The sequence below is a fragment of the Aspergillus alliaceus genome, assembly GCF_009176365.1.
Source record: "Aspergillus alliaceus strain CBS 536.65 unplaced genomic scaffold BDW43scaffold_13, whole genome shotgun sequence".
NCBI classification, from domain to species: domain Eukaryota; kingdom Fungi; phylum Ascomycota; class Eurotiomycetes; order Eurotiales; family Aspergillaceae; genus Aspergillus; species Aspergillus alliaceus.
This window is the reverse complement of record NW_022474696.1, coordinates 456,457-481,280: the sequence shown is the minus strand read 5'-3', so window position 1 is coordinate 481,280 and position 24,824 is coordinate 456,457. Positions and strand designations below refer to the sequence as shown.

Here is a 24,824-nt window from a genome sequence, read left to right as displayed (position 1 = left end):
TTCCCAGCCTACAAACGACTGGAGCATAGACCGAATGTAGTGGCACACCTAGTCGCTCATCCTAGATGCTTAGTGGCAGGAACCAGTATGGCTTACAGGTGTGCAACAAGCTCTATGCACCGGAACTGCAAGCTCTACAGCGGAGCACACTATCCTAAGCATCCTTGCAGGGGACTTCTTTGTCGATGACGCATCTAACACTTTAGTCTAGGCTCTTCTGTTTCCCTGCTCCACAGAACATGATTCCCGGTGTTGCTGTAGAAAAGCTGGCCGGTTAATTTCCCCCGGCAATGCAGAAGAGACTTGGTCATTGTTGTTTGGCGCCAGCTGGTGATGTGAATGCAGAGGTATGCCTATAGATATGAGTATTATACAGCATGGTGTGTAGAAAGTGATACTTCATCGGGTATCGTACCTTTGTTGTTGGGTGCGTGCTCCGTAGGATTTAATTCTCGCCTGGTTAACCTCTTTTTTCTTTTCTTTTGTTGTCCCTTGTCTTCATCTCATCCTTCTCGTACTCCGTACCACATATCACGCCCATTTTCTTTTCTTTTTTTTTTTTTGGGGGAGCCCGGTGGGGAGGATTCTCCTCCAAACATCTAGATATTGATAGAACTTATCGAAGGATTCAAGTCAGATTCTCGGGCATTATTTTAGCCATTAATATAGATGGATACTCCACCTTATCAAGAAAAGAAGTAGATCATGGTACCCAAATCATACACAGTGGGTACTAAATTATTTCTTCAGCTAATTATAAATATTAATCCGAGTAAGTTACTGTCAAGTCATTGTGATCCATAGAGCATCTTCCATCAGTGTGGCCCTTGTACAATCTATGAAAGCATCGTCTTCAATTTGTGTGTACTTTACTTCACTTTTTAGTTGACCTTATTTAACCCGCATAAAGTTGGTTTATAGTCTCTACCTACACTACTTAGGATAATAAAGTAAGGGCGCTACTTAGTGAGGCACTTAGTCTTTTTAGGGGTCTGAGGTCCGTTGGCAGTGTTGATCAGACAATCTCATCTGCAGAGTTATCGTACCCACTTATCAAGGCACTTGGACTATGCGTCTGATGTAGTCATGGTCTTTTACCCCCAAGGTTATACTTCGTATCAATACTAGTAGTGTAACTATGGCTCATGTCGAGACAGGTGGCACATTCCTTTGTAGCAAAGACATATTCAGATGTTTGATTCTTGACAACTGAATGATCAAGAGTAGAAGCCCGAGAAACCACCAGGAACTGAGCTGAGCAAAACCTGGGACAAGGCACAAGAGATATAAAATAAAATGGAACCCTTTCGTTTGTTCATTAGTTAGTAGATTTGGACGGATCTCTCCTTTCCCATGAAGTCTATCTCGTCAGAAACTCGAGCGGGAACTAAACACCACTGAATGTATGTACATACGTACCTCGTTTGAGAGGATGGCTTTAGGGCAAACGAGATAGAAATTCCAAGCAGAGTTCAGGGTTACATTCTAAACCCAAAGCTTAAAATTCATCAAGACTTGGTGAACTTGTAAGGGGATAAGTTTTTGGTAGTAGAAGTGTAGTAATTCGTCCCCAACCTCTCGTCCCGGCGCATGGAGGGGTGCGCACCGCCTGATTGGACGCTGTCTGCGCTATCTCTCCAATCCATGGGTCTGTCATACACTCAAAATCCCGTGACGGCTCCCTCAGTTTCGAGAGAAAAAGAAAACCGCTGATAATATCCCCACGTTGTTCTCCTCCATTGTCACTCGAACTCGGACGTCTGCACCGATCTTGTTGTCGCGTATCGTTGGCGAATCGAACCGACCGCGTCGAAACTACCTTTTCCTCTTACGTCCGAGGCTCGAAGATTATACATACAGTACATAGCTCTCATCGCCACCGCATATCGTTCATTTCACAACACGTCGCTATTCCCCTTCGCTCCATCTCCTTTGTCTTCCTCACGGCCATCGCGTTGGTATATATTTTCTTTCGAGAACAGTCTGAAAGACCGAATACGCGTTGACGACTGTCAACTCCTTTCCTTGTCAGAATACTCTTGTCGCCCGCGGAGATCTTCCGGTGCGCCGTGACCCATCTGCGGTGAACACGACGCTCTACTCGTCGGCTGATAAGGATTCTGACATACTACAACTTGGGGCACATGAGTAGCAAGCTTTGGGAATTCTTTCTGCGCGATGACGTTGATAGCTTCCGGCGGGTCCTGGCAACTGCCAGCTATACCTCCGGCGGCCAACGGGCTCCAGGGCCTGGTGGACCCTCCAATATCAAGATCGGAAGCCCTGGTGGTACCATAGTCTCTCCCGCTGGTTTCTCTTCGAAAAGCAAGAAGTTAAGCGGGACGTCTCCTGGTAGCCCGGTCCCAGATCGAAGCAACACACCTCGGGGCGGAAGGACATTGTCTCGGGAGGAATTAAATGCTCGCGATCAATTTGGAAGAACGTTACTCCACCTTGTAGCCTCGTCAACAAGGCCTACTGCGAATGATTTCGCTGTCGCTCTACTCGAGGTGCCTTTTATTGACATATATGTGCAAGATTGGGAGAGTGGGTGGACGGCTCTGCATCGAGCTTTGTATGCGGGCAATGCGGCCATTGCCCAAGCGTTACTGGCTCGTGATATACGTGATGCAACGGATTTTAGTAAATCGGGAAACACAACCAACGCAAGCGGAACTCTGATCAAAATCAAAGATCGAGAGGGATATAGTCCCTTTGATGTCTATGGGGCTACCATTGCATCCCGTGACATTAAGAGTATTGTTTCTCCGATAGCGAATGGTTCGATTCTTACCGATGTTGACAACACAGACGCTGTTTCTATAGCATCCTCACAACCTGATGACTTCAACGAAGATGGCCACTTTGCAAAGCGAGCGTTGAAACCAAGAACAAATGTACTGGGTGACGAGGTATTCACGTTCGGGAGCAACAAGAACTTAAACCTTGGTGTTGGGGACCAGGACGATCGTCAATTTCCCGAAAGAATCACTTTCCGGCGTCCAGAACATCTCTTGCAGCGATTTTACGCCGAGTACCAAGAGCAGCGGTCGGATGGAGGGAGTTTAGATCCTCATCAAGTGCGTCAAGATGTGGATTTGCCTGCATTGATCAAGAACAAGTCTATCAAAATCCAGAACATTGCTATGTCTAAGCTCCACACAGCTATTCTCACTAATGATCCGGAATCGAACCTGTTTTTGTGCGGTTTTGGCCCGGGTGGACGCTTAGGTACTGGTGACGAGTCAACGAGATTCAGCTTTGTCTGTATTGAAACAGGGGGGTTGGCTAACAAGAAGGTTATTTCTGTTGCCCTTGGCCAAGATCACACTCTTGCAATTACGGAGAACGGCGAGATATTCAGCTGGGGGAGCAACAAGTTTGGTCAATTAGGTTACGGTCTCCCAAGAACCAATAACCGGGACGATGTGCCGACGCAGAAGACCCCACGACAAATATTCAATCCATTTAAGAAGGAAACTATCCTTGGAGCAGCGGCATCTGCCGTACACTCTGTCGTTTTCAGCAATTCTGGGCTGTATACCTTTGGTAAGAATGAAGGTCAGCTTGGACTTGTTGACTCGGATGCTCGATCCCTTGAAACCCAGACGACTCCTCGGCGCGTAGGAGCATCTCTTTTCAGTGCGCCAATCCAGAGCGTATCCGCTATTGATCAAGCCACGGCTATTCTTCTCCAGAACCATGAAGTTTGGGTATTCTCGCAATATGGTTACTCGAGGCTGTCTTTCCCCTTGGACATAAGCTCGAGTTTCATAAGGAACAGTTTCATGTCTACCCGGTACGATACATCGGTTAATCGGATAATCAAGATAACAGCTGGTGGAAATAATATATGTGCCTTGTCTAGTGCTGGTGAGGTCTTCACAGTGCAGGTGAATAAGGCAGAGTATACACCGAGCTCGACGTCGACCACAAACCCAGCCAAGATACGGAATTCCTTATCTACCCCGACTCGTGTGTGGTCTGTGAAAAAGGCACACATGGCTGTTAGAGATGTCGATGTCGGACAAGATGGCTCGATCATCATCTGTACGGCATCTGGTTCGGCATGGAGGAAAGAAAAACGTGGGAAATTAAAGGATGATCCATCAAAGGATCACAAATTTGCCCGCGTACCTGGACTTTCCCGTGTCGTGGGGGTATGCAGCAACGCCTTCGGAGCCTTTGCAGCTGTGCAGCGGAATTGTGATGTTACCAGGGAGCAAATCAACGTGGACCAAAGTTCATTGTGGAAGGATTTGTTACCACTGTCGCCTTTCACCTCTGTAGTAGGCTCTGTGGCTGTGGACAAAGACAGTGTATTAGACTCGGAGCCGGTCTCCAATATTAAGAAAGCCATTATGTCAGACTCAGATATCGAGACATATTTCCGACCACTACAGACCGGGCGCTTCCCTGGAACAGTTTGGATCATGACTACAACCTCTGACATACGGTTGCCTGTACACGAATTCATACTGACAGGGCGCAGTCCGGTTCTAAGAAAGGCATTTCATGATTTACCGCATGCGCACCCCTTTTACATTCCTGACGTGCTAACAATCAACTACGATGTTGAAGGATGCCCACAGCTCCAATTTCAAGCTGTTGATTTTTTGACTGTTCTGAACCTCGCCTTCTTCTCCTATACAGACAATGTCTTTGATGTATGGCAACTGGCTAAGTACACGCCAGAATGTGCCTCTAGGTATCGTCAGGTCCGTTCCGAAGTGATGCGTATTGCAACCTGCCTAGGCTTCTCTAGCTTAGAGAGATCTGCCAGGCTTATGATCGAGCCTACTCAGGCTCTGAAGTTAGACATGGAACATGCGATCAAGGATTTATCCTTTTTTGACAGCGGCGATGTGGTTGTTGAGTTGAAAAATGACACGATGAGGGTTCACAGCCAAGTTATCTGCCAAAGATGTCCATTTTTCGATGCCTTGTTCCGAGGTCGTTCGGGTGGTAGATGGCTTTCCTCCCGCCGTTCAGATCCGACTGACGATATTTACGTTGATCTGAAACATATTGATCGACATATCTTTGAGTTCGTGCTTCGGTATATATATGCTGACACGGATGAGCAACTTTTCGATCACGTTCGAACGAAGGACCTGGAAGAATTCATTGACCTGGTGCTTGATGTTGCGTTTGTGGCGAACGAGTTGATGATTGACCGGCTGGGTCAAATATGCCAGAAGATGCTTGGCAGGTTCGGTACGTTGAAGCAAACTTTCATATTATTGTAATTACGGCAAGTTACTAAGAGAAGCTAGTAACCACGCGTAATGTGTGCTATCTCTTAAATGCGATTGCACCTTGCTGCGTGCCAGAATTTAAAGATGCTGCGTTGGAGTATATTTGCCTGAATCTGGAAGATCTACTCTCCAACAGGTAGGAACTTGGAAGATCATCGAAAGAAGCACTGGTTGCTAATATCCTCTGTAGGTTCTTGGGTGATCTCGATGGGTTCTTGCTGAGCGCTCTTGATTCTGTTTGCCATGAGAATCAGCTTTCGAGCTACCCAGTTTCACGAGGGCGCAATTCTGAAGAATACCTTCTCGAGAAGTATCCTAAACTTGTGGCCTTGATAGAAAGAGATAGGCAGCGACGGATTGATTCAATGAGGCTTTCATCGCATCTCAGCCAAATCGAATCCAATGATGGACGGCTTCGAGCGATGATCGCGCCCTCGGCACAGAAAACACAGCAGACTCATACTAAAGATGCTTCAACTGCTTCGTCACGCAGCCCATCATTGAGACCCAAGCACTCAAGCGGTGACCTGATGTTCCAAATGGACGAGGAGAGTCCACTCACACCTTGGGAATCTCTTAAAGGGAAGGCGGCGCTTCGTGGAGTCAAACCAAATGATAGCAGTGACAGCCGGTCATATCCTGATTCATCAGCTCTGGGCTCTAGTCTGATGGATGGAGGATCTTCGGAAGGTCGAAGCTACCTGGATGGCCAAATGGCCTCTCCCCAAGGTGCAGCACTTGCAGGGTCTCCGACAGGACTACGGGCTACTGCGCTTCACGGCAAAAGGAATGGCTCTCTCACTCCTCCAGATGCCTCTAAAAAACCGTGGAGCTCATCGGAGATCACAGGATCCAAGAGAAATCTGAAAGATATCATGAGTGAAGCGTCACAAAACCGGGTATCCAACCTCAGTCTAGGCATGTCATCTACTCGCCGGGAGAACAACAGCACCTTCACCCAAAAGCTATCCCAAAAGGAGCGAAAGAAAATACAGCAGCAACAAATGCAAGACATGCTCGCCGCGCAGCAGAAAGCCAAAGAACCTCCCCAGAACCCCTGGAAATCGGCGACCCCAAGCAAAACACCGGCTCAACCGATCCCCCTAGGATCTGCCAACGGACAGGACGACCGATCCACCAACACACTCAAATCCACGCCAAAGCCACCCTCCATGACCCTCCGCCAAACAGTCGCAGGGACACCACCACCACCGCGGTCCAAACCAGAAACACCACCCGTACAAAGCCAATCTCGCAACATCCCTACCACAAACACACAAACTCCCCCAAGACCCTCGATCCCAGGCCGCTCACCAGCGCCATCCCCCAACCCTCCCGCAACCCCACAGCCCCAACCTCAACGCTCTATCCAGTCAATCCGCCACATCCCCCGCCCAGAACCCTACCAAACCAGCTTCGTTACCCCCTCCCCAAACTCCCTATCCCTCGCCGCAATCCTCATGCAACAACAAACCGAAAAAGACGAAATCCGCGAAGCAGCAACAGCTAAACACAACCTCCAAGAAATCCAACAGGAACAAGAATTCCAAGAATGGTGGGAAAAAGAAAGCAGACGCATCCAAGGCCTCCCAGAACCAGGCCCCTCCGATCCCCAAAAAGAAAACGAAGGAAACGCCCAGTCGACCCGTGGCGGCCGTGGCAAGGGCCAGGGACAGTCACGCAAGAGACGCGGCGGTGGCGGCAAAGATGGAGGAAATGCCCCGGATGTCTCTAACACTGCCTCTAACCCTACTTTTACACCAACTAAACAAGTACCGCGGAGTAAGGGCTCCGGTCAGCCGGTGCAGGAGACGACTCCCCGGCGAGAAAATCAGCATCGGGCGGCGCAGGCTGGTGGGAATAATGCTCGGCGGGGTAGGAGGGGTGGTGGGCATGGTCGAGTTAAAGATCGGGAAAGGAGTACGTGATGTTATTTATACGCTTTTTCTTGGTGGGGCTTTCTTTTCTTTGCTTATATTTAATCCCCCCTTTTCTTTTGTTGTCGCATTGTACAAATGGTCTTGTTATTTAATTGCCTCTTTGGTTTAGAATCTGGTTACCATAGACGGAGGGCTGATCATTATGGATCCGTTATAATATACACCTTGTGGGATCATATATCCTAATACATACAGATAATCCTATACTAGATGGGCGACTACTGGGTTGAAAGGCCTTAAGTGTTCAAGAATTAGCCTGCCTAGGTAAACCATGCGCGGCCACTCTCAGAAGTAGATACATTACATTATTAACCGAAGATATCTATGCTCGGGGAATAATAAGTGACAGAAAGAAATAAAGAAAGAAAGGAAACCCAATCTGAAAGCAAGACATGCATTAGAAGTAATGCGCATGCACAAAATTCAACCCCAAAAATGAGCTGGTACGCTATACATGCACCGTAAACACCATGAATGACCGAGCCGAGCCGATGAAAAACAGCTGTAAACAGAAGCAAACATTATTGCAAGCCGTGAGTCAAGTAGTGAAGACATGAAAACATAAGTAGAGTGGTGCTTGAGGTGATTGTACATCAGCCAGCAGTGGCTACTTCACGACTCTCCCAAATTCGACGAATCATCATATCGGCTTCATTAGCAAGCATTGATGGCTCCTCTGGTAACTCTTCCCCTACAGGAAGGGGATGAGCAGCTTCATCAGATGTGGAGAGGATGCGGTGGGAAGGGTGTTGAGGTCTGGGTCGTTGTGAAGAATCCGTAGATTCGTTCGCCAGATCATCGGGTTCTGGGAGATATGTTTGGGAGACGGAAGTCTTCAAGCCCGAGCGCTTTCGGCTGATTAGCTGTCTCGGCTCCGGGCTTGGACTGGGTTGAGCGGTAGGTTGCTGCTTGCCATTTTGGAGAAGGTTTAAAGCCGGTGCCGATTTAATTGGTTTGCCGAGCGATGAATGTCGCTGGTGGCTAGGACCCAGTTTCATACCAGTGAGACGGGAGGTCAACCGACGGAAACTATCCCCGGTCGGCGACTGGAACCTTCGGACGACTGTTAGTTCCAATGCAGTTTTTTCGTATGCCTTGCGGATATGCTTTGCTTCGTTATCGTGCACCGGGCCGGTCCGTAATGTTCCATTTACCAGTCCTCTTCCCGCATCGAATCCGGCTCCTGGTCGGGCGTGAGCTGCAGCCATGAAGGCCGGGTCCATGGCTGATGGGGATGCGGCCGCTGACACGCCATGACCATCAGGAGGAGAAGTGTTCAGAGCAGCAGTTCGCTGCAGCCATAGCTTCTGCTGGGTGCGGGAGTGCGGTTCTGCGCCGGCTGGCCGGGAGGGAGGAGATGCTCGTGTTCTTTTTGAACCTGTCCGACCAGGGGATGGCGGTGTTTGTGGGTGGTAATGGGGTAAGAACGAGGACGGAGTGTTGGGATCCGAGTCGGTGCGAGAAGCTGCCTGAAAACCAGCCTTGATGAACCTCGACACGCCTCCTTCAATCGACGATGATGTGGCCTGGGTCAGATTTCCCGGGGTGCTAGCTAATGCGTTCTGGGACGAGGATACTGGACGGCGTAGGTTATCATGCCCGGCAGCTATATTGGTCAAAGACGCGTTGCGTGACAACGGATCCACCATGGCTGGCTTCGCTGTGGCTGATATGGAGGACATGGCGGGCGGTGCTTTCGCAGAGTGAGATGGACTTAGCAGGCGAGAAGCAATGTCGCCGTGATCCGCGGTGCGGCTACCTCCTTCACGCTCTTCTGTCTCTAGCGGTCGCGTTTGTTTATCACCGTCGCTGTTGTGTTCGTCGTCACTGTCCCCGTCGGGCAACTGGTTGTTGTGACCAAAATTATTCAGGCTCGACTCTGGAAGGCTGGTCGAACGAGGGAACTGTGGATAAGAGCGTTTAACGAATGTCAGCGGATCCACCAATACTGCAGTGTTCTCCACACTGTCTCTGGACTGAGCGACGGAGCTGCGCCGAGTGCTCTCCGGTGACTGAGTGGTATCCTCCCAGTCACCGTCGTCGTTGTCGTCGGAGTCGCCTAATTCAAACCCCACAGTTTTCTTTTTGCCCGAGCTAGTATGAGGCCGATCAGTTACCAAGGCCTTTTTGCCTATCTTTCCTATAACACTGTTGCTATTCCGCCGCAGGGCCGGACTCGAGTTGTTCTTCTTCATAGAAGCAGCAGTTTGGTGACTCTCACCCAAGGCTCCATCCCAGCGGACGTGGTGTTGCCCACGCGGACTCGTGGCGGGCGTTACGGCAGCGGGAGTCGCGGGAGCAGACTTCTTGCGCTGATGATGGCGGCCGGGTTTCTCGGTCTCGATCTGCTGTTGAGACAGGTGTCTCTGCAGTTTATTTAAATTTTTGCCAAAAGAAGGATTACGGTGGTGGTTGCGACCGCCGCCGACGATATGAGCACGATGGGCACGATGAGAGGTCTTTTGGTTTTGGTTTTGAGAGTTGGCCAGTTCGCTTTGGGTGGATGTCGATCGCGTGACGACGGCGTGTGAGGAGACTGCGCGACGACCCAGACCGGGGCGCTTGACCGGGGACGATGTGTTAGAGGTTGGCATGGCGGTAAGGGCGAATGGGGTGACTCGGTGGCACGACAGGTAGAACCTTGCGCGGAGAAACTCGCCGGTGGACAAGTAAGAAAAAAGCAAAGCCTTGGAAGAGCGCTGCGGTGTCGTGAGCCTTTCCCCCGACAGCGCGGGGGGGCGCGAGGCGATTGGTTGGAGGTGAGAAGTTCGTTACACCCGAGGGTTTTGATTAAATTGTGCAGTTGTGAAAAGTAATAGAAGGGATGAGAGGAGGAAGGATGGAGGGGAGATATTAATGAGGGGGACGGGGATCGAAAAAGAAAATTGGAAATCTCCTAACTCAGAAGTTTAGATAAGGTGACTAGAGAGACTAGACAGGATTGAGAATGAGGGAGAACGAGAGAGAGAGATCTTGTTGGAAAGGAAAGGGTAAGAATAGAATGAATGTCTGTATTACCGTTACCTTACTGAGAGTCTAGACCGCATTGGGGGTGGATCTGGATTCTCCTCGATCGACGGCCATGATTGGACACTTCACGATACCCAGTCCGTCATCTTGGCCAATCTTTCTCTCTCTTCTCTGCATATTCCACAGTATCCTTCTACGTCATCATACCTACGCGTGCGGCGAAAGATATCGAAATCCGTGGAGAACAAGACAGCGTGAATTCTCGTAGTGGGCTACCGTATATGGAGTAATGATCCTGTACAATGATTCATTGACTACTCACAGGCACTAAGAGGCACTAAGAGGCCATGCTACCATGGTACGGTACCTATTGGTCCCTCAAGTGAAATATACTAGATGCCTACCCAATTAGTTTTAATATAAAGATAAATCATAACAATTCACTCCTAAGTTCCTTTGAAAGCAGAAAAATGTCTTGTCTCGCTATATGTAGACATAGAATAACTATGGCTACCGTACAATACACAGCCCACGTTTTACCTCGCCATCCACCCGCCATCCACGGTTAAAACCTCACCACAGACATACGCACCCGCCCGACTCGCCAAAAATATTGTCGCCCCCTTGAGATCCTCCGGTGTCGCCCATCGTCCCGCAGGGATCCTCTCCAGGATACTCACCGATCGCTCTTGGTCTCCCTTCAACGCTGCCGTCATGTCCGTAGCCACGTAACCGGGGGCAATGGCATTGACGTTGATCCCTTTGCTGGCCCATTCATTTGATAATGCCTTGGTTAATTGTGCCACTCCTCCCTTCGCGGCGGCATAAGCCAGCACGTTCAATCCACCCTGGAATGACATTAGAGATGCGATGTTGATGATATTTCCACGGCGGCCGAAAGCATCCGGGGTACGCGTGAGCATGTAGGCGCCAATATCCCGGCAAAGGGCGAAGACGGTGGAGAGATTGACTTGGAGAACCTAATGCTGCTCAAAACTAGGATGGATGTTTCCCTTTCGATCACCCCGAGAATACCGTACCTCATCCCAGTCACCATCGGGAAAAAGATGGACAGGGTGGCGCCGTTGAATCCCCGCGCAGTTCAGAAGAATATCCATATCGTGTCCATCACTCAAAACCGTTGATACCAGTGGCGAGATGGACACTCGAGAAGATAAGTCGGCTGTGTATATGATTGCCTTGCGACCTAGGGTTTCAATCTTTCCTTTTGTGGCTAGATTGTTAGTGTCTCGCTGAGAAACGCTAGGGGTTAGATCTCTTGGGCTTCTGTAACCGCAACAAATTTATATCCACCTGAACAAGAATGATATCTGCGCCAGCTTCAGCCAGCCATGGCAATGGCCATCTGCTGTCCAACGCCTCGAGTCCCACCCGTAACAAGTGCGGTACGGCCCGTGAGAGAAAAGAGATCCATAGTGCGCGATTCGGGATCGTAGTTGCTAACAACGAGAATCTCGAAGAGGTTGAGCCTACTACTTATAGTTGATTGTTTCCCCCCACGCCCCCGCATTAACCGCAGTGGTGAATAAACAACCATACACATATCCCGCGGGACAACAACAACAACAACAACAACAACAACAACAACGTCAAGATAGCCAAACTAGGTACAACTACACTACCACTCTCGAATACCACCATCAGGCCCATAGAACTCCTTCGGAAGCCACGGCTCCCTCTTGGCGCTGATTCTCCTCACCAACGCCTCATCAATCTCAATGCCTAACCCAGCACCAGACGGTGCCTTCACATACCCCTCATTGATATCGAAAACTGACTTTAGTCCACCAGATCGCTACTCAAATCAATATCCCCTGCTTCCACATTATAATGCATCCCCAAGGACATCTCCTGAATAACAAAGTTAGGCGTGGACAAAAGCAACCTGAATAGACGCCGCAAGTGCAATAGGGCCCAACGGACAATGCGGCGCAACCGCCACATCGTACGTCTCAGCCATAGAAGCAATCCGCACCGTTTCTGAGATACCCCGCGCATGCGCAATATCCAGCTGCAATACATCCACTGACGCATCTTCCAGGAACCGCTTCGCACAGTCGTTCCCCGAACGCTATGGGAATGGCCGTTAGATCGGAGAGCTGCTTCAGCGCTTCGGGATGTTTACAAAGTAGCGGTTCCTCAATGAAAATTGGGCGGTAGGGCTCTAATGCCTTCGCTAGCTGCTTGGCCATGGGTTTGTGTAGTCGACCGTGAAAATCTAGTCCTGCGTCGACACCTAATGCCTTGACCTGTTTAAGGCGCTCAACGCAAGAGTCGATGGCGGACGGTGACTCCAGTCAGTTGATGTCTTCTGTTGTGTTCATCTTTTTAAACGCACTTGAGGCCTTGAGCGATGCGTGCTTTTCTGTTCCGGTCTTAGTGTATAACACTCTTTTTTTAGGTGAGTGTAAAATACTTACGCCTCGACTTCCACATCACTGGGCCAGTCACCTCCAATCCAGGCGTAGACAAGGACCTTCTGACGTACCTTTCCCCCGAGCAGTTGATAGACAGGCACCCCAAGGACTCGGCCTTTCAAATCCTACAGAGCAATATCTATTCCCGAAAGTGCAGACATAAATACCGGCCCGCCACGGTAGAACCCAAGCCGCCAGACAAGTTGCCAAATATGCTCAATATCACTACCAATTGATCAGTCTCTTCCACTAGGAACAAAGCCGCAATAGAGAAGGTAATATGGAAACGCACCCAGCTTCGTAGCCTGCAACCCTCGCAATGATCTCATCCAAAGCCCCCTCCATAGCCTGCCTATGGCCTTCTAACGTGCCCTCGCCCCTTCCGAACCGGTCCTGATCGGCAGTAATTTTGACGAAAAGCCATCGGGGCTTGACGTGGAAATACTCGATCGATTTGATTTTGGCTATTTCTTTTCCTCTAGTAGAAATGGTTAATTAGTGATGACATTATCTAGTTTTTTAATGTCTATAAAGCTTTATATACAGCCAGACATACTATGTGTTGATTATTCTATACTTCCCCGCGTGGGGGTCCTCAATATTCTGGGGAGTAACATCCCCCACGTTCCAGCTCTCTATGAAGTGCTCTATTCGTGGAGAAATACAAGGGAGTCCTGTGCTCTCATTAACAAAGTCTATTGGCTAAAACAAATGCTTGAATCACCAAAAGCCTTGTAACAGCGATACTCGGAATACTTACGCCTAGCAAGAGTACGGAAATGATTCCAGCCCTTTACTCAGCAATTTAGAGACATAACCCTAATAACAGCTACGGATAAACTCTCCAACATTAAACAACATACATATATCGCTGAACGCCAACTTCCCCGCTCCGACTCAGTGTTCTTTGTATTTGGTTACAGATATTTCTTTAACTAATGTCGAACACGATGGCCTTCCTTGATTTACTATGCGACATTCTTCTTCCTATTGCAGAGAAGTGTGACGACTTACGAGATATCGTTTCGTTTGCATGTTCCACACGTAGCACTTACAACATCCTACGAGGGCTTCGTCATCAATCCGATGCTCAGAAGCAAAGCAGCTCTGCTTCACATTATGCTGCGAAGCACAAAAAAAAACATGATGCTTGCAGAGGCGCTGCTTGAATGTGGAGCTAATATCAATTCCACAGTAAAAACAAGCATTACTCTCATTATCGCCGCAGTATTTAGGTCTGGCATTATAATTGATATATTTCTGACTCGGATGGATATTGACGTGAGTGCCCAAAATAGAGATGGGGAATCCGCGATGTAGCGTGCAGCATATGCCCGGGAGTTGATAGTTATGAGACTGCTGCAACACAAAGATCTCCAAATCAATGTTCCAGGTACCTTTAATGGAATTAGACTATCTACTCTAGAAGTAATGGACCAACACGTAGATATTGCGAAAATCTTACTCGCTACCAACAACAACCGGACTAACGTAAACGGCCGAGACAGATACGGTAGAGCCCAGCTTTATCATGCGGTAATCTCGAAACAAAAGGCGCCAATTTTACTGCTTCTCTCCAGGAGGAAAGTTGAGTTAACCTCCATATACGAGATCAGTCGGGATGCACTCCCCTCTAGATAAATTCAAGTATGAGGATTCAAGTCGCTCAGATAAAGAATGCCTCCGATTCCATGGTGTTGATACTGAGCTATATCCACTGCCTTGCTCATGTTCTGAACATTATTGTCCATGACATCCTCTCAGCAATGAAATCAGGAGATCATAAGTCTGCCATAGAAACATGTGGCCTCTTACAAGAAACAAGAAAATTGGGCGACATTCTGCTCTGGCTCGACTCTAAAACATGACTACCCAACCCTTTCCGCACCCTTTGTATCGCCAACTTAGAAGAGCTCATATATAATTTAGAAATCCCTCTACAAAGAAGCCCTCACCCGACCATCCACAGCCCGTGCCAACGCATGAATCGTATCCAAAACCGGCGTCTCCAACCCATACTCCTTAGCCTTTCTAACCGGAAACCCCAGAATAACATCTATCTCCATAGGCCTGCCATTCTTATAATCCGTCTGCATGCTACTCCCAATACCCGGCAGTGAGTTGATCTTGTCCATCAACTCATCAACAAGTCCATACTCCAATGGCACACCACACCTGCGCCCCACATCAATAACCTCGCGCATCAAACGGCGTGTTAAGGGCATCGCATCAGCACTGGAATGAAGCCAGGACTGGGTATCAAGTAATGTCAATGCAGTGAGGGGATTCCAGGCCGCGTTCCAGACAACTTTCTCCCAGCGCCTTCGCTGTATATCCTCGAGAATTTGGAACTTGGTCCGTCCTTCCTCCAATAGAGAAGCGAATGCGTCCAGCCGTGTACGCTCGATTGATGCATCTACCAATGCATTGGGGAACAGGCCGATCTGCATATCTTCTGATTTGGTGTGTTTGATCGTTCCCGGTGCCGTTTGCGTAGCCCCTGTCCATGTCTTTGTTTGTAAGTACTAGATACGTACTGAACATCATCACACTTGGGGGAGGGCATACCACGCATGTAATGATGGATGACTTGGGATATGCTTTTCGGAACGGCTCCTCATTGCCAACACCGTTTTGGATGATCACAATGGTTGTCTTTTCGCTCACGGCGGGTTGGAGTCGGGACGTCACTGCTTCTTGGTCGATGGCTTTATGCGCACAGAGAATGTAGTCAAATGGGCTGGAGACTTTATCGGGTGATTTTAGGACTACGGATGTTAGCTCTCTTGCTTGTGGACGTATGGTAGGGCTCATTTACCGTGATGAGGGTGAAATCTGTGCTGCCCATGGTTTTCGCTGTCGATGAAGATACCCTACGGGTGTGGAGGTATTAGTGATTTGTTCTCCTCGACAAATTGTAGAACTTAAGAGATGAGATGTACGTACGTTTTTCTTGACGGCGTCATAGTTTGATCGCGCCGCCACGGTCAAATGAACGCGGTCACAGCGACTTAGGATAAAAGTATAAAAGGAGCCAATGCTATATGAAACTGTCAGTGGGGCGGCGCAAGAAGAGAAAATGAGGGTAACTTGCGCTCCTAAGCCATAAATGAGAACATTTATCTGGCTGTCCATTCTCAATTGTGTCCAATCTTAGTGCTCCCGTTTGCTGGTATGCAGTTGTGAAAATGTTGAAATGGTGACAGTAGCACATAAACTAATAGTCCCATGCGGGGTTCGGAGTAATGGCCGATGATGGACGTGGCGGTCATTTACTTACCTAAAGAATCCAGATTACTAGCATTTTAATGGTTGTAAGGAGTTTTATCAATATAAAATTAACACTGTTAGTTTAATATACCTTGAAAACCCCGGATGATGCGCTGCTATAGTTGATTGCAACTTCACAGACCCCAACTTCACAGACCCAGCCACATCTCTCTCCAATCGAGCCGTGTTTAGAAGATGTGGGCTTAACTCCTTTAGACTCGTAGCCCCGAAAAATATTTTCGTTTAATACAAGATAGTTAAGCTACCTGAATATCCGATACCAACCCCGGAAAAACGAGGTGGGGTGTGACGTGGGGTCATTTCACGAGAAGTATAGAATCAACTATTGGGATTCATCCATAAATCAGGAGGGAGAACAAAAGCTTTCCCCGCATTCCCATTGACTAAACTGACTATGCTCCTTTCGACTAGTGTACATGTGGACAAACGTTAATCTGCACGCTATCGCTTCTCTTGAAGAAGGTCCTAGTCTTAGTATGCAATACCAAATCTTGATCAAATAGAGTCGGCAGAATTCATCAAGGACGAGGATACAATTTCGACGTCTGCTAACAACCCAAAACAATTGGTATCATGATTCTCACAAAGGGATATTCATTTATAACAAATTAAATATAAAACAACCAGACCATTTCTCATCATGCAAAAACCGGCAACCCACCATGCCTTACAATTCAATCAAGCTCTCTTCAACTGCCTGCCGGGATGGTGGAGGTTGTTGATATTGTGTTGGCGGAGCAGTGCCGCCTTCTGGAGAGGCATCGCTGACAGGGTACGCACCATGTTGCAATGGTGGTCCTTGAGGGTACGTGGGATGAGAGTGCCCTGGAGGAGGTTGTTGCTGGTAGTAATAGGACTGAACCGAAGGGTCGGTGGGCTGGCGATGTAGTATAGGCTGGCTGCCAGGTTGCATGGGGTGAGGTTCTGACAGATGTAGGTACGCAGGAGACGGCACTTGCTCCGTGGATAGTGGCTGCTCTGGCACGCTTGGCGCTGGAACGCTGGCATGTCCTGTCGGCTGGTGCTGAGAATCGCGTCGTGTCACAGGAGATGGCATATAAGGTGTGTCAACCTCACTTTGTCGGGGAGACTGATATGTATTGGCATCTTGCTCTGGCTGCGCAGGCGCTGTGTAATACTGTATTGATGCGGCTGGGGCGTGATAAGCCGAGGGGCTTTGAGGGAAAGGTGTATTGGCAGCTGAGATCTGGGGAGACGCAACCTGTGCGTTTCCATTCCAGGGTAGGTTTTGTGGCATGGCCTGAGTAGGCTGCGAGTACGTGCCAGGACTCATGGCTCCGCTGCGCATTCCGGGTCTCTCAAAACCCTCCCTCTCTGGTGGTTGTTGGGGGTACTGGGTCGCAGAAATTGGCGGCTTTTCCGCGGCTGAACTTCCATAGTAGAAATTCTCAGCTCCACCCTTTCCTTCATGTGCTTGTGAAGGCATCGGCGGGTACACGTTGGGATACCGTGAACCGCCAGGAACGGATCCGTAACCTAGTGAATGTTGTGAATATGCACTGGAGAGACGCTCCTCCAACATGCGGTCGTAATACCGGACAACCGTAGATAATTTAGAATGCAGATCAAGTAGGGTGTCTATACATCTGTCATCAGTACTAGCACGCTCAAGATCTTATGGATATGGACATACCATGTTTGCTCATAGTTTCACCATAACTCCGAGCCAATTTGGGTCGAAGGGTGCCGATACTTTCATATAACTCCTGAATCTGAGGTTCGCGTAGAATGGTACCCGGTGGCTGGTGTTGCAATCGGTCAACAAGCGTGGCAAAAAGGTGAATATTTTCAACCTCGACAGGGCTGAGCTCATAGGGATTCTTGGGTAATGGAGTCGCGCCAGGCGTATCTCGGGATGCGGAAGATTCGGTGGTAGTGTTATTTTTCAGGGCAGCTGCGTGCTTTTGCTTATGTTGTTCCATATCGCGCAGGGATGCCTCGATGGCGGCCTTGAGATCTGCATCCTCCTCCTCCTCCTCGGTTCTTGATTGAGCAGATGCCTTAGGCGGCTCCGGAGCAGCCTTCGGCTGTGAGACGTAACCAGTAGATCCTCTACCTTGTGCCTCCTCGAGACTCATCTGCAACGCCCGACGTAAATCATCATCAAAACCACCTTCCGCTCGCGCCGTACGGGGTTCCATCACACTAGACTTTGTGATGGAGTTGTTTTTGAAGGCAGATCGGTCCGACAATCCAGACGATGTGAGGGGTTTTGAGGTTAACTTCGCATAACACCCATCATCGACTCGTACAGGCTGCAATATTCCCAGATGGGGCAAGGGGATGCTTTTGCTTGAGCATTGAGCATCGAAGACATTCCCGCAGTTTCGGCAGTGATGCTTGCGATTCATGAAACTGAATGGAGTACGGCAGCGCATACAGACATCCGAGTCGATCCATTCCGGGGGCTAAAATGCAGCAATGAATGTTAACGAAGTCGAGGCCGTTTTAGCTAAAAATCCACACTTACCGCGCTACTCTCCAGCATGCTTCCACTGATGTGAGTCTTCGGCGGAAATCGGAAACCCTCATCTTGCAACTTGCGATATGTTTCCCCGACATAACTCAAGTCCATACGGCCCTGGGCTGCCATCGCCCAGTCCTGGATCAATTCCAACATCTTTTCTTTCACCTCTGTATTGAGCGGGGCACCCTCCGCTTTCATAAGGGAGACGAGGTTATCCATGAACTCGCGGGACGCAATTTCGGCGAGAAAATGTGTTCCACCATTTTTGACGCATGTATCTGTCAACTATAGTACAGAATGCATCAGTATACAGGGAAAGCGAATGAGCACTTCCGAAAGAATGCTGAGGAGCTAACCTTCAATGTCGCTAGTTGCACATTCGGGTTTTTATTTTCCAATCGTCGCTTCAGAGATCTCATCGCTTCCTTGGGCTGAACACTCTTCGATCGGATAAGGTCTGAAACTTCTAGGTTGAGGGCTATATCTTCCCTAGTGTACTGGTCAGAATCGGGATTCGGCCGGCATCGCCAGGCGACAACGAATCCAAGGGGTGACGGAAACGTCGCGCAACATACAAAGAAGATGACGTAGCCTTTTCCACCTGATCATCAATGGGAGAAGATGAAGAGAACCAGCCCGCCATGGTGACGGTAATAGTATCACAGAAGCGCAATCGCTAGTCCAAGGATGGCAGAGCGAAGGGTAGCTATGACGTTGGGTAGCGGCGGTAAATGAGGGGAGGATGAAAATCGTCACCGCAGACCTGGTTCTGGGAAAGCGATATAAAGAAGAAGTTTGTCTTTCGGTAGATTTTATGAACAGATATCAGGACCGAGAGGGGAAGAGATGAAAGAGTTGTTACAAGCTCCAGGCAGATCCATCGATACCTAGGTATTGACTGAGGTACCGACTTGCCTAACGGAGTAACTGACGGCTTAACTTCCTTAGGTAAGGCCCACGATGACTCAGCATCAACACAACGCATGTGGCGTCATAGTCGCGGGCGGTGAGTGAGTATCGATACCGTTATTGTGCCGCCTTATCCTTCTGATCATGAATGGTGTCAGGTGCGTAACTTACAGGTTTTACCCCGGAAACCTCCCGCAATCTGTCTGCCTTCTTTGAAGCTTCTCCTCTTTCGTGCCCTTCTAATTCCTTGCAAATCCTTAATTCCCTTCTGTCATTTACTCTTTCGCGCCGATTACCTGTCCCTTGTTCTGAGCGCGGCTTTTTGTCCGTGATTACTGCCTGTATATACGTGTCTCAAGCAGTCAGTTACCGCCTCCAAAGACTGACCGATTTCCTCTACGCCCCCTCCGCCGAGCTTTTCGAAAGCCCAATGAAATGCTTTTCCTAAACAGTGTATAATGTCCTCAGATGCAGCGGCTTTGCCCTCTCCACCGGGCTTTGCGCCGTGGGAAAATAACCATCGTCCCGGGGGGCAAACCAACAGACCAGGATCAGTTTTGGGCAACAACCATGCCACTCCAGCGGGCTATCCATCTCCACAGTTTCCCAATATCAAGGACCTCCAAGACCAGGCTGCAGCTCTCGATATCAATGAGACCTCATCGGTATGTCCTCCAGGATTCTGCAAAACTCCTAGACAAGGTCGGTTGCTCACTTGCTACAGCTTAACATTCTCCTCAGTAGAGCCCAAGACGCAATAGAGCAGGCCAGGAACTTCGCTGACAACGATCAACCGGACAAAGCCTATGTGCAGTATCTTCGTGCTTCCGAAATAACGATAAATATTATACCCCACCATCCGGAGTATCGGACCACTGCTAGCCAGCGCTCAGGATGGTACAAACAGTTCGCAGATCTGATGATGGTATGATTTCCAGTCGAGTTTTATTCAATTGATTGCAGTAATTTTGATACACATTGTTCCACGCAAGTATGATTGACCGCAAGATCTTAGGCCGTACGAACGAAGCAAGGGACGATGGACGATATCAAGCAGCAGATTCTAGAGGACAATCTTATAAGCAATGTACAGCCCACAACTACATCCGAATCCGATAATTCAAGACCTACTTCCAAGATATTGCCTGCTGGCGCACTTCGAAGTCCGAGTCCAAGAGGTCGTCAAATTGAACAAGGAAACAAGTCAGTACGGATGCCAAGCCCGTCAGAATTTCAACGGTCATTGGGTCTACAACAGAACTCGAATAGATACTCGGCTCCTGCGGAGGATGCGCTAGCCCAGCGCTTTGCCAGGCTAAGAGCGTCACCGCCGACTACGACAAACGGTCAAAGCAGTCCTGTTTCCGCGCAAGGGTATAATGGCGAATATCAGGCACGGCCGGTGTCGTACGTACCTCAAGGGTCTTCACATAGCCCAAATCTTACTTCACCATCGCGGCGTCCTTTAGGGCCCCGTAGCATGGGGTCCTCACATAATGGTCCGGTTCTGCCTCCCAAAGTTCCGCTCAATACATCGCTCCCTCGCGCACCGGATCCAACTTATAGCCCAATATGGACTGTCCCATCACAGCCACCTTCGAATCCACCTAGAACCTCAACCGAGAGCTCCCGTCCAGTTAACCCGCGATACTCTCATCTCGCTAATTCACCCTGTGGCAGCCCAAGTCGTAATGGCTTTGATGACAACCCTTATAGATCATACACTCCGAATGGGATGCACCAGACGAAGGAAGACAGAAGTAACACTGCCGATTTGCCTCACAGCACTACGATCAGTGCCCATGATCTACTCGAATCTCTTCGAAAATACAACGTGTTGCTGATCGACGTGCGCCCGCGGGATCTGTACGACAGTGGGCACGTATATGCGAAATCTATCATTTGTATCGAACCTGTGGCACTGAAAGAAAATGTATCTGCGGAGGAGCTCGAGGAACGTTTGGTGATATCACCTGAGCATGAACAATCCTTGTTCGAGAGACGTAATGAATTCGACGTGGTGGTTTACTATGACCAATCCACCGATTCGGTCAGCTACCTGGCGGGGTCCCCTGTTGGAACGACGGCGCCGCATCTCAGAGCGCTCTATGATACTCTTTATGAATTTAACGCCTACAAGCCTTTGAAGGATGGCCGTCCTCCCGCTCTTTTGCTGGGCGGTCTCGACGCTTGGACTGATCTGCTTGGACAGCAGTCCCTTGCTACTTCCTCCACGGCTGCTGTGATGGGCTCGCTCCAAGCAAAACGTCTAGCTGCGAGACCTGGCCGACCTCTTGGAAGGGTCCCTACTATGGCGAGTGCTAATTCCAGCTTAGAAGTGCGGAAAAGAAGGCTACGCGAATATAAGCCCTTAAATCCAGATGAACTCACAGCATGGATGGAAAAGTCAAAGAATGAGGAAATCGACACTGCTACGTATATCGAAGAGGAAGCGATGGCCGAGGAACCGGAGGGAGACGAGAACGACGAACCCTCTTCACCATTCGTGCATACATATGAAGACTTTCTGCGGCGCTTCCCAGAACCCCAGGCTATCCAACAATCAATGGTGACGCTGCATGCTCGGCCACCAGTACCGGCCACACCTAACTATGCTGCACCTGTTCCCGTTGCTCCCTCGCGGCCTCCGCCTGCAGTTCCACGCCCAAGTTATAGTGGTGTTGCAGATGGCCGGCAGATTCAGCCTACCCTGGCGCGACAGAATTCAGCTACGAAGACTGCTCTTTACACTCCAAGTTCAATCTACCGCGCAAAGCTTCCCAGGACTGGCCTGGCCAATTTTGGCGTAACCTGCTACATGAATTCAACAATACAGTGTCTGAACGCAACGATGATGTTTAGTAGATTTTTTGTTGATAACCGGTTTCGATACTATGTGCAAAAGAACTGGAAAGGTTCTCAAGGAGTCATGCCGGGGCTTTTTGCAAACCTGATTAGGTCACTGTGGAAGGGTGACGTGGAAGTGATCGTGCCGACGTCATTCCGGAATTTCTGTGGGAGGTTAAACCAAGAATGGGCCATTGATCGACAGCAGGATGCCAAGGAGTTCTTTGACTTTGTCGTAGATTGCCTCCATGAAGACTTGAATATCAATTGGCAGCGAAACCCATTGCGACCGCTAACGTTTGAGGAAGAGATGCAACGAGAGAGGATGGCCGTTGCCAAAGTTTCGAAGATTGAATGGGATCGGTACTGCCATCGAGAAGAATCATTCATTTCATCGCTCTTTGCTGGGCAACATGCGAGCCGGCTCCGTTGCACGACCTGTAAGCGGACCTCAACAACGTATGAGGCTTTTTACAGCATTAGCATTGAGATCCCGCCGTCCGGGGCTGGCGATATCTATCAATGTCTTCGCAGTTATTGTCAAGAGGAGATGCTGAGTGGCGACGAGGTCTGGAAGTGCCCCTACTGCAAGTGTGAGAGGGTTGCAACGAAGCAGATCATCATCACTCGCGCTCCACAAATCTTGGTCGTCCATTTCAAGAGATTCTCTGCGTCCAAGACCCAGAGCGCTCGAAAAATCCACACTCCTATTGAATTCCCTTTGCATGGTCTCCGGATGGACGACTTTGTTTATTCACAGGCGAGCCTCGAGCCGAATGGTGATTCCAAGAGCACCGTCGCCCGAGATACTACCCTGGCAACTGTCCCGCCGTTTACCTATGATGCATATGGTGTATTACGCCATATTGGATCGTCCATGGGTAGCGGACATTACATCTCCTTAGTACGAGACGGAGCACGGCAATGTTGGCGGAGGTTCGACGATGAGCGAGTCATCGATTTCAACCCGCGCGATTTGCGTTACAAGGATCGACTGCAGAATGAACAAGCGTACATTGTATTCTACGAGCGCGTTCCCGCGAAATGAGCGATAAGACATGGTCCTTCTCAATAGTTTTGTGGCTGAGAGCATCAGACTTATATCCCCGTTGGCATTTCTATGGTGGACACGTGATATGAGCATATAACGAGCATTTCCTCTTTACGTTTTCACGGCAAGCATGTTGAGCGTGTTGGGCCATTCAGCGAGTTAGTTTTGATATTGGTTAAATTCGGGTGCGCCTGTATATAAGTACTTTTTCTTCTCTTTAAGTGTTGGATGGACATGGGAATGGGAAGGGCGATGGTTGAAGCATGCGGTTGTGACATTAGCTTTGATAGATGCGTTAGACCGATTCTATTCTTGAAAACAAGTGACCCATGCTGGGAATACATGGAGTTTAAATTCTATCTGAATGTTTCAGCATAACGAAGATGGCTGTGACCGCTCTTTCTCTGCGTGTACAGCTATAGTTGAAACTGGGCATATGCATAGAGCACATAAGTATATGGACGCAAGGGTCAATCTCAGAAGGGATATTCTGATATATATATACACGTATCCCATTCAGATAATTTTAAGAACTGTAGCAGAGCTTAGGTAGTACATACTGTCTAGACCCTCTTAGTCTAGATGTATAGATCACCTCATCGAAAACTGACCACCTGTCCCCTCAGCACCTCCGCAGCGGAGAGCGGGGAAGACAATCCATCTCGGGCAAACGAACCCGAGAGCGGTACCCGACAAGCGTGGAGACAGGTGTCCAGCCCCGAGGTTATTGCGGTTATACCTCGAAGACGGAGCTAATACCGGCCTGATAAGGTCATCACGGGCGCGGAATTAACGTTAGGGGCTTTCCACCATGACTTCCTAGGGGTTATGTGCCAGTCTCGCATGGTATACTTGCCTAGGACATTCAGTCTAAATGGTTACCATGTGATGGGATAAACCCTGAAAAGTATAATCGCACAGCAAGTGAAACCCAGATATAACCATTTATGGATGTTAGATCCTAAGATTGGACATGTGGAAGTATTAGGCTACCTGTTGATTCAGCGATAGAAGATTCTCTACCAAGTCTTGTAGATGTACGTATATCTAGTAGAACTGTAGTTTACATGGAATTTCCTGATTGAAGGCACCGCCCAATTAGGCAATTTAATCCACGAGAGATGCTGGACATTCATTCGGTCTCCGCGGGACGGACACTAATCGATCGATTAAGTAAGCTTCCTTACAGCGATCCTTTTTTTTATCCCTCCACTTTTGACTCCGTCAGGTTAGGGTAGTCGGGAAAGCTAAAAGGTTCCTCTGACTAAGACGCCTAATAAGCCATCGCTCATTGGTGCACAGAGCGATAGTCCCTATCAGGCCACCTGTCGGCCAGGAGATCTACTTACTGAGTACTTAGAAGTAGGAAGGTACCGGAATCCGATGGACACGGCGTACAGATAGATGTAAGGGAAAAGGACAACATCAAGATATAATTCTCCATTAATAATACTTGTAAACCGGAGCAGATCAATGAGGTTCCCCGAGGGTAAAAGTAGACGGAAGAGATTCACGGCAAGTTAAAAAACAAACCAAACCAAACCAACGGCTCTGGGTTCCTGAGGGCCTCAGGCGGAGTCGCGGTCGAATCACGTTAGCCGTAGCCTCCCCAACTTTCTCTCATCATCTTCT

At 49.0% G+C, this 24,824-nt stretch overlaps 7 protein-coding genes across 7 annotated transcripts; 3 read left to right on the top strand and 4 right to left on the bottom strand.

The window, feature by feature from the left end:
- Positions 1-1,714: 1,714 nt before the first annotated feature.
- Positions 1,715-5,298, top strand: BDW43DRAFT_271320 (BTB domain and ankyrin repeat protein; the record flags this gene model as incomplete). Its single annotated transcript, XM_032041410.1, has 1 exon — positions 1,715-5,298. A coding segment is annotated over exon 1 (2,711 nt), but the record flags the coding sequence as incomplete, so codon positions are not given.
- A 2,043-nt stretch (positions 5,299-7,341) lies between these two features.
- On the bottom strand, positions 7,342-9,792 carry BDW43DRAFT_318508 (uncharacterized protein; the record flags this gene model as incomplete). The annotated part of the gene is made up of 1 exon (XM_032048711.1): positions 7,342-9,792. The coding sequence occupies one exon, from the start codon at positions 9,790-9,792 to the stop codon at positions 7,792-7,794; it is 2,001 nt and encodes a 666-aa protein (XP_031902050.1). The 3' UTR covers positions 7,342-7,791.
- A 912-nt stretch (positions 9,793-10,704) lies between these two features.
- On the bottom strand, positions 10,705-11,603 carry BDW43DRAFT_299138 (uncharacterized protein; the record flags this gene model as incomplete). The annotated part of the gene is made up of 3 exons (XM_032044680.1): positions 10,705-11,148; positions 11,209-11,421; positions 11,547-11,603. 3 exons carry the CDS (start codon positions 11,601-11,603, stop codon positions 10,705-10,707), a joined length of 714 nt encoding a protein of 237 aa, XP_031902049.1.
- Positions 11,293-12,951, bottom strand: BDW43DRAFT_318504 (enolase C-terminal domain-like protein; the record flags this gene model as incomplete). The annotated part of the gene is made up of 6 exons (XM_032048710.1): positions 11,293-11,984; positions 12,066-12,200; positions 12,235-12,480; positions 12,618-12,731; positions 12,774-12,831; positions 12,899-12,951. The coding sequence occupies 6 exons, from the start codon at positions 12,949-12,951 to the stop codon at positions 11,808-11,810; spliced, it is 783 nt and encodes a 260-aa protein (XP_031902048.1). The 3' UTR covers positions 11,293-11,807.
- A 488-nt stretch (positions 12,952-13,439) lies between these two features.
- BDW43DRAFT_271311 (uncharacterized protein) lies at positions 13,440-14,452 on the top strand (the record flags this gene model as incomplete). Its single annotated transcript, XM_032041409.1, has 1 exon — positions 13,440-14,452. A coding segment is annotated over exon 1 (287 nt), but the record flags the coding sequence as incomplete, so codon positions are not given.
- On the bottom strand, positions 14,410-16,152 carry BDW43DRAFT_42317 (ketopantoate reductase family protein). The gene is made up of 5 exons (XM_032050040.1): positions 15,701-16,152; positions 15,553-15,646; positions 15,425-15,479; positions 15,175-15,374; positions 14,410-15,116 (listed from the first exon to the last, which is right to left on the bottom strand). The coding sequence occupies exons 1-5, from the start codon at positions 15,739-15,741 to the stop codon at positions 14,544-14,546; spliced, it is 963 nt and encodes a 320-aa protein (XP_031902046.1). The 5' UTR covers positions 15,742-16,152; the 3' UTR covers positions 14,410-14,543.
- A 3,316-nt stretch (positions 16,153-19,468) lies between these two features.
- BDW43DRAFT_271295 (putative ubiquitin C-terminal hydrolase) lies at positions 19,469-23,742 on the top strand. Its single transcript, XM_032041408.1, has 3 exons — positions 19,469-19,959; positions 20,019-20,219; positions 20,310-23,742. Exons 1-3 carry the CDS (start codon positions 19,753-19,755, stop codon positions 23,187-23,189), a joined length of 3,288 nt encoding a protein of 1,095 aa, XP_031902045.1. The 5' UTR covers positions 19,469-19,752; the 3' UTR covers positions 23,190-23,742.
- Positions 23,743-24,824: the final 1,082 nt, after the last annotated feature.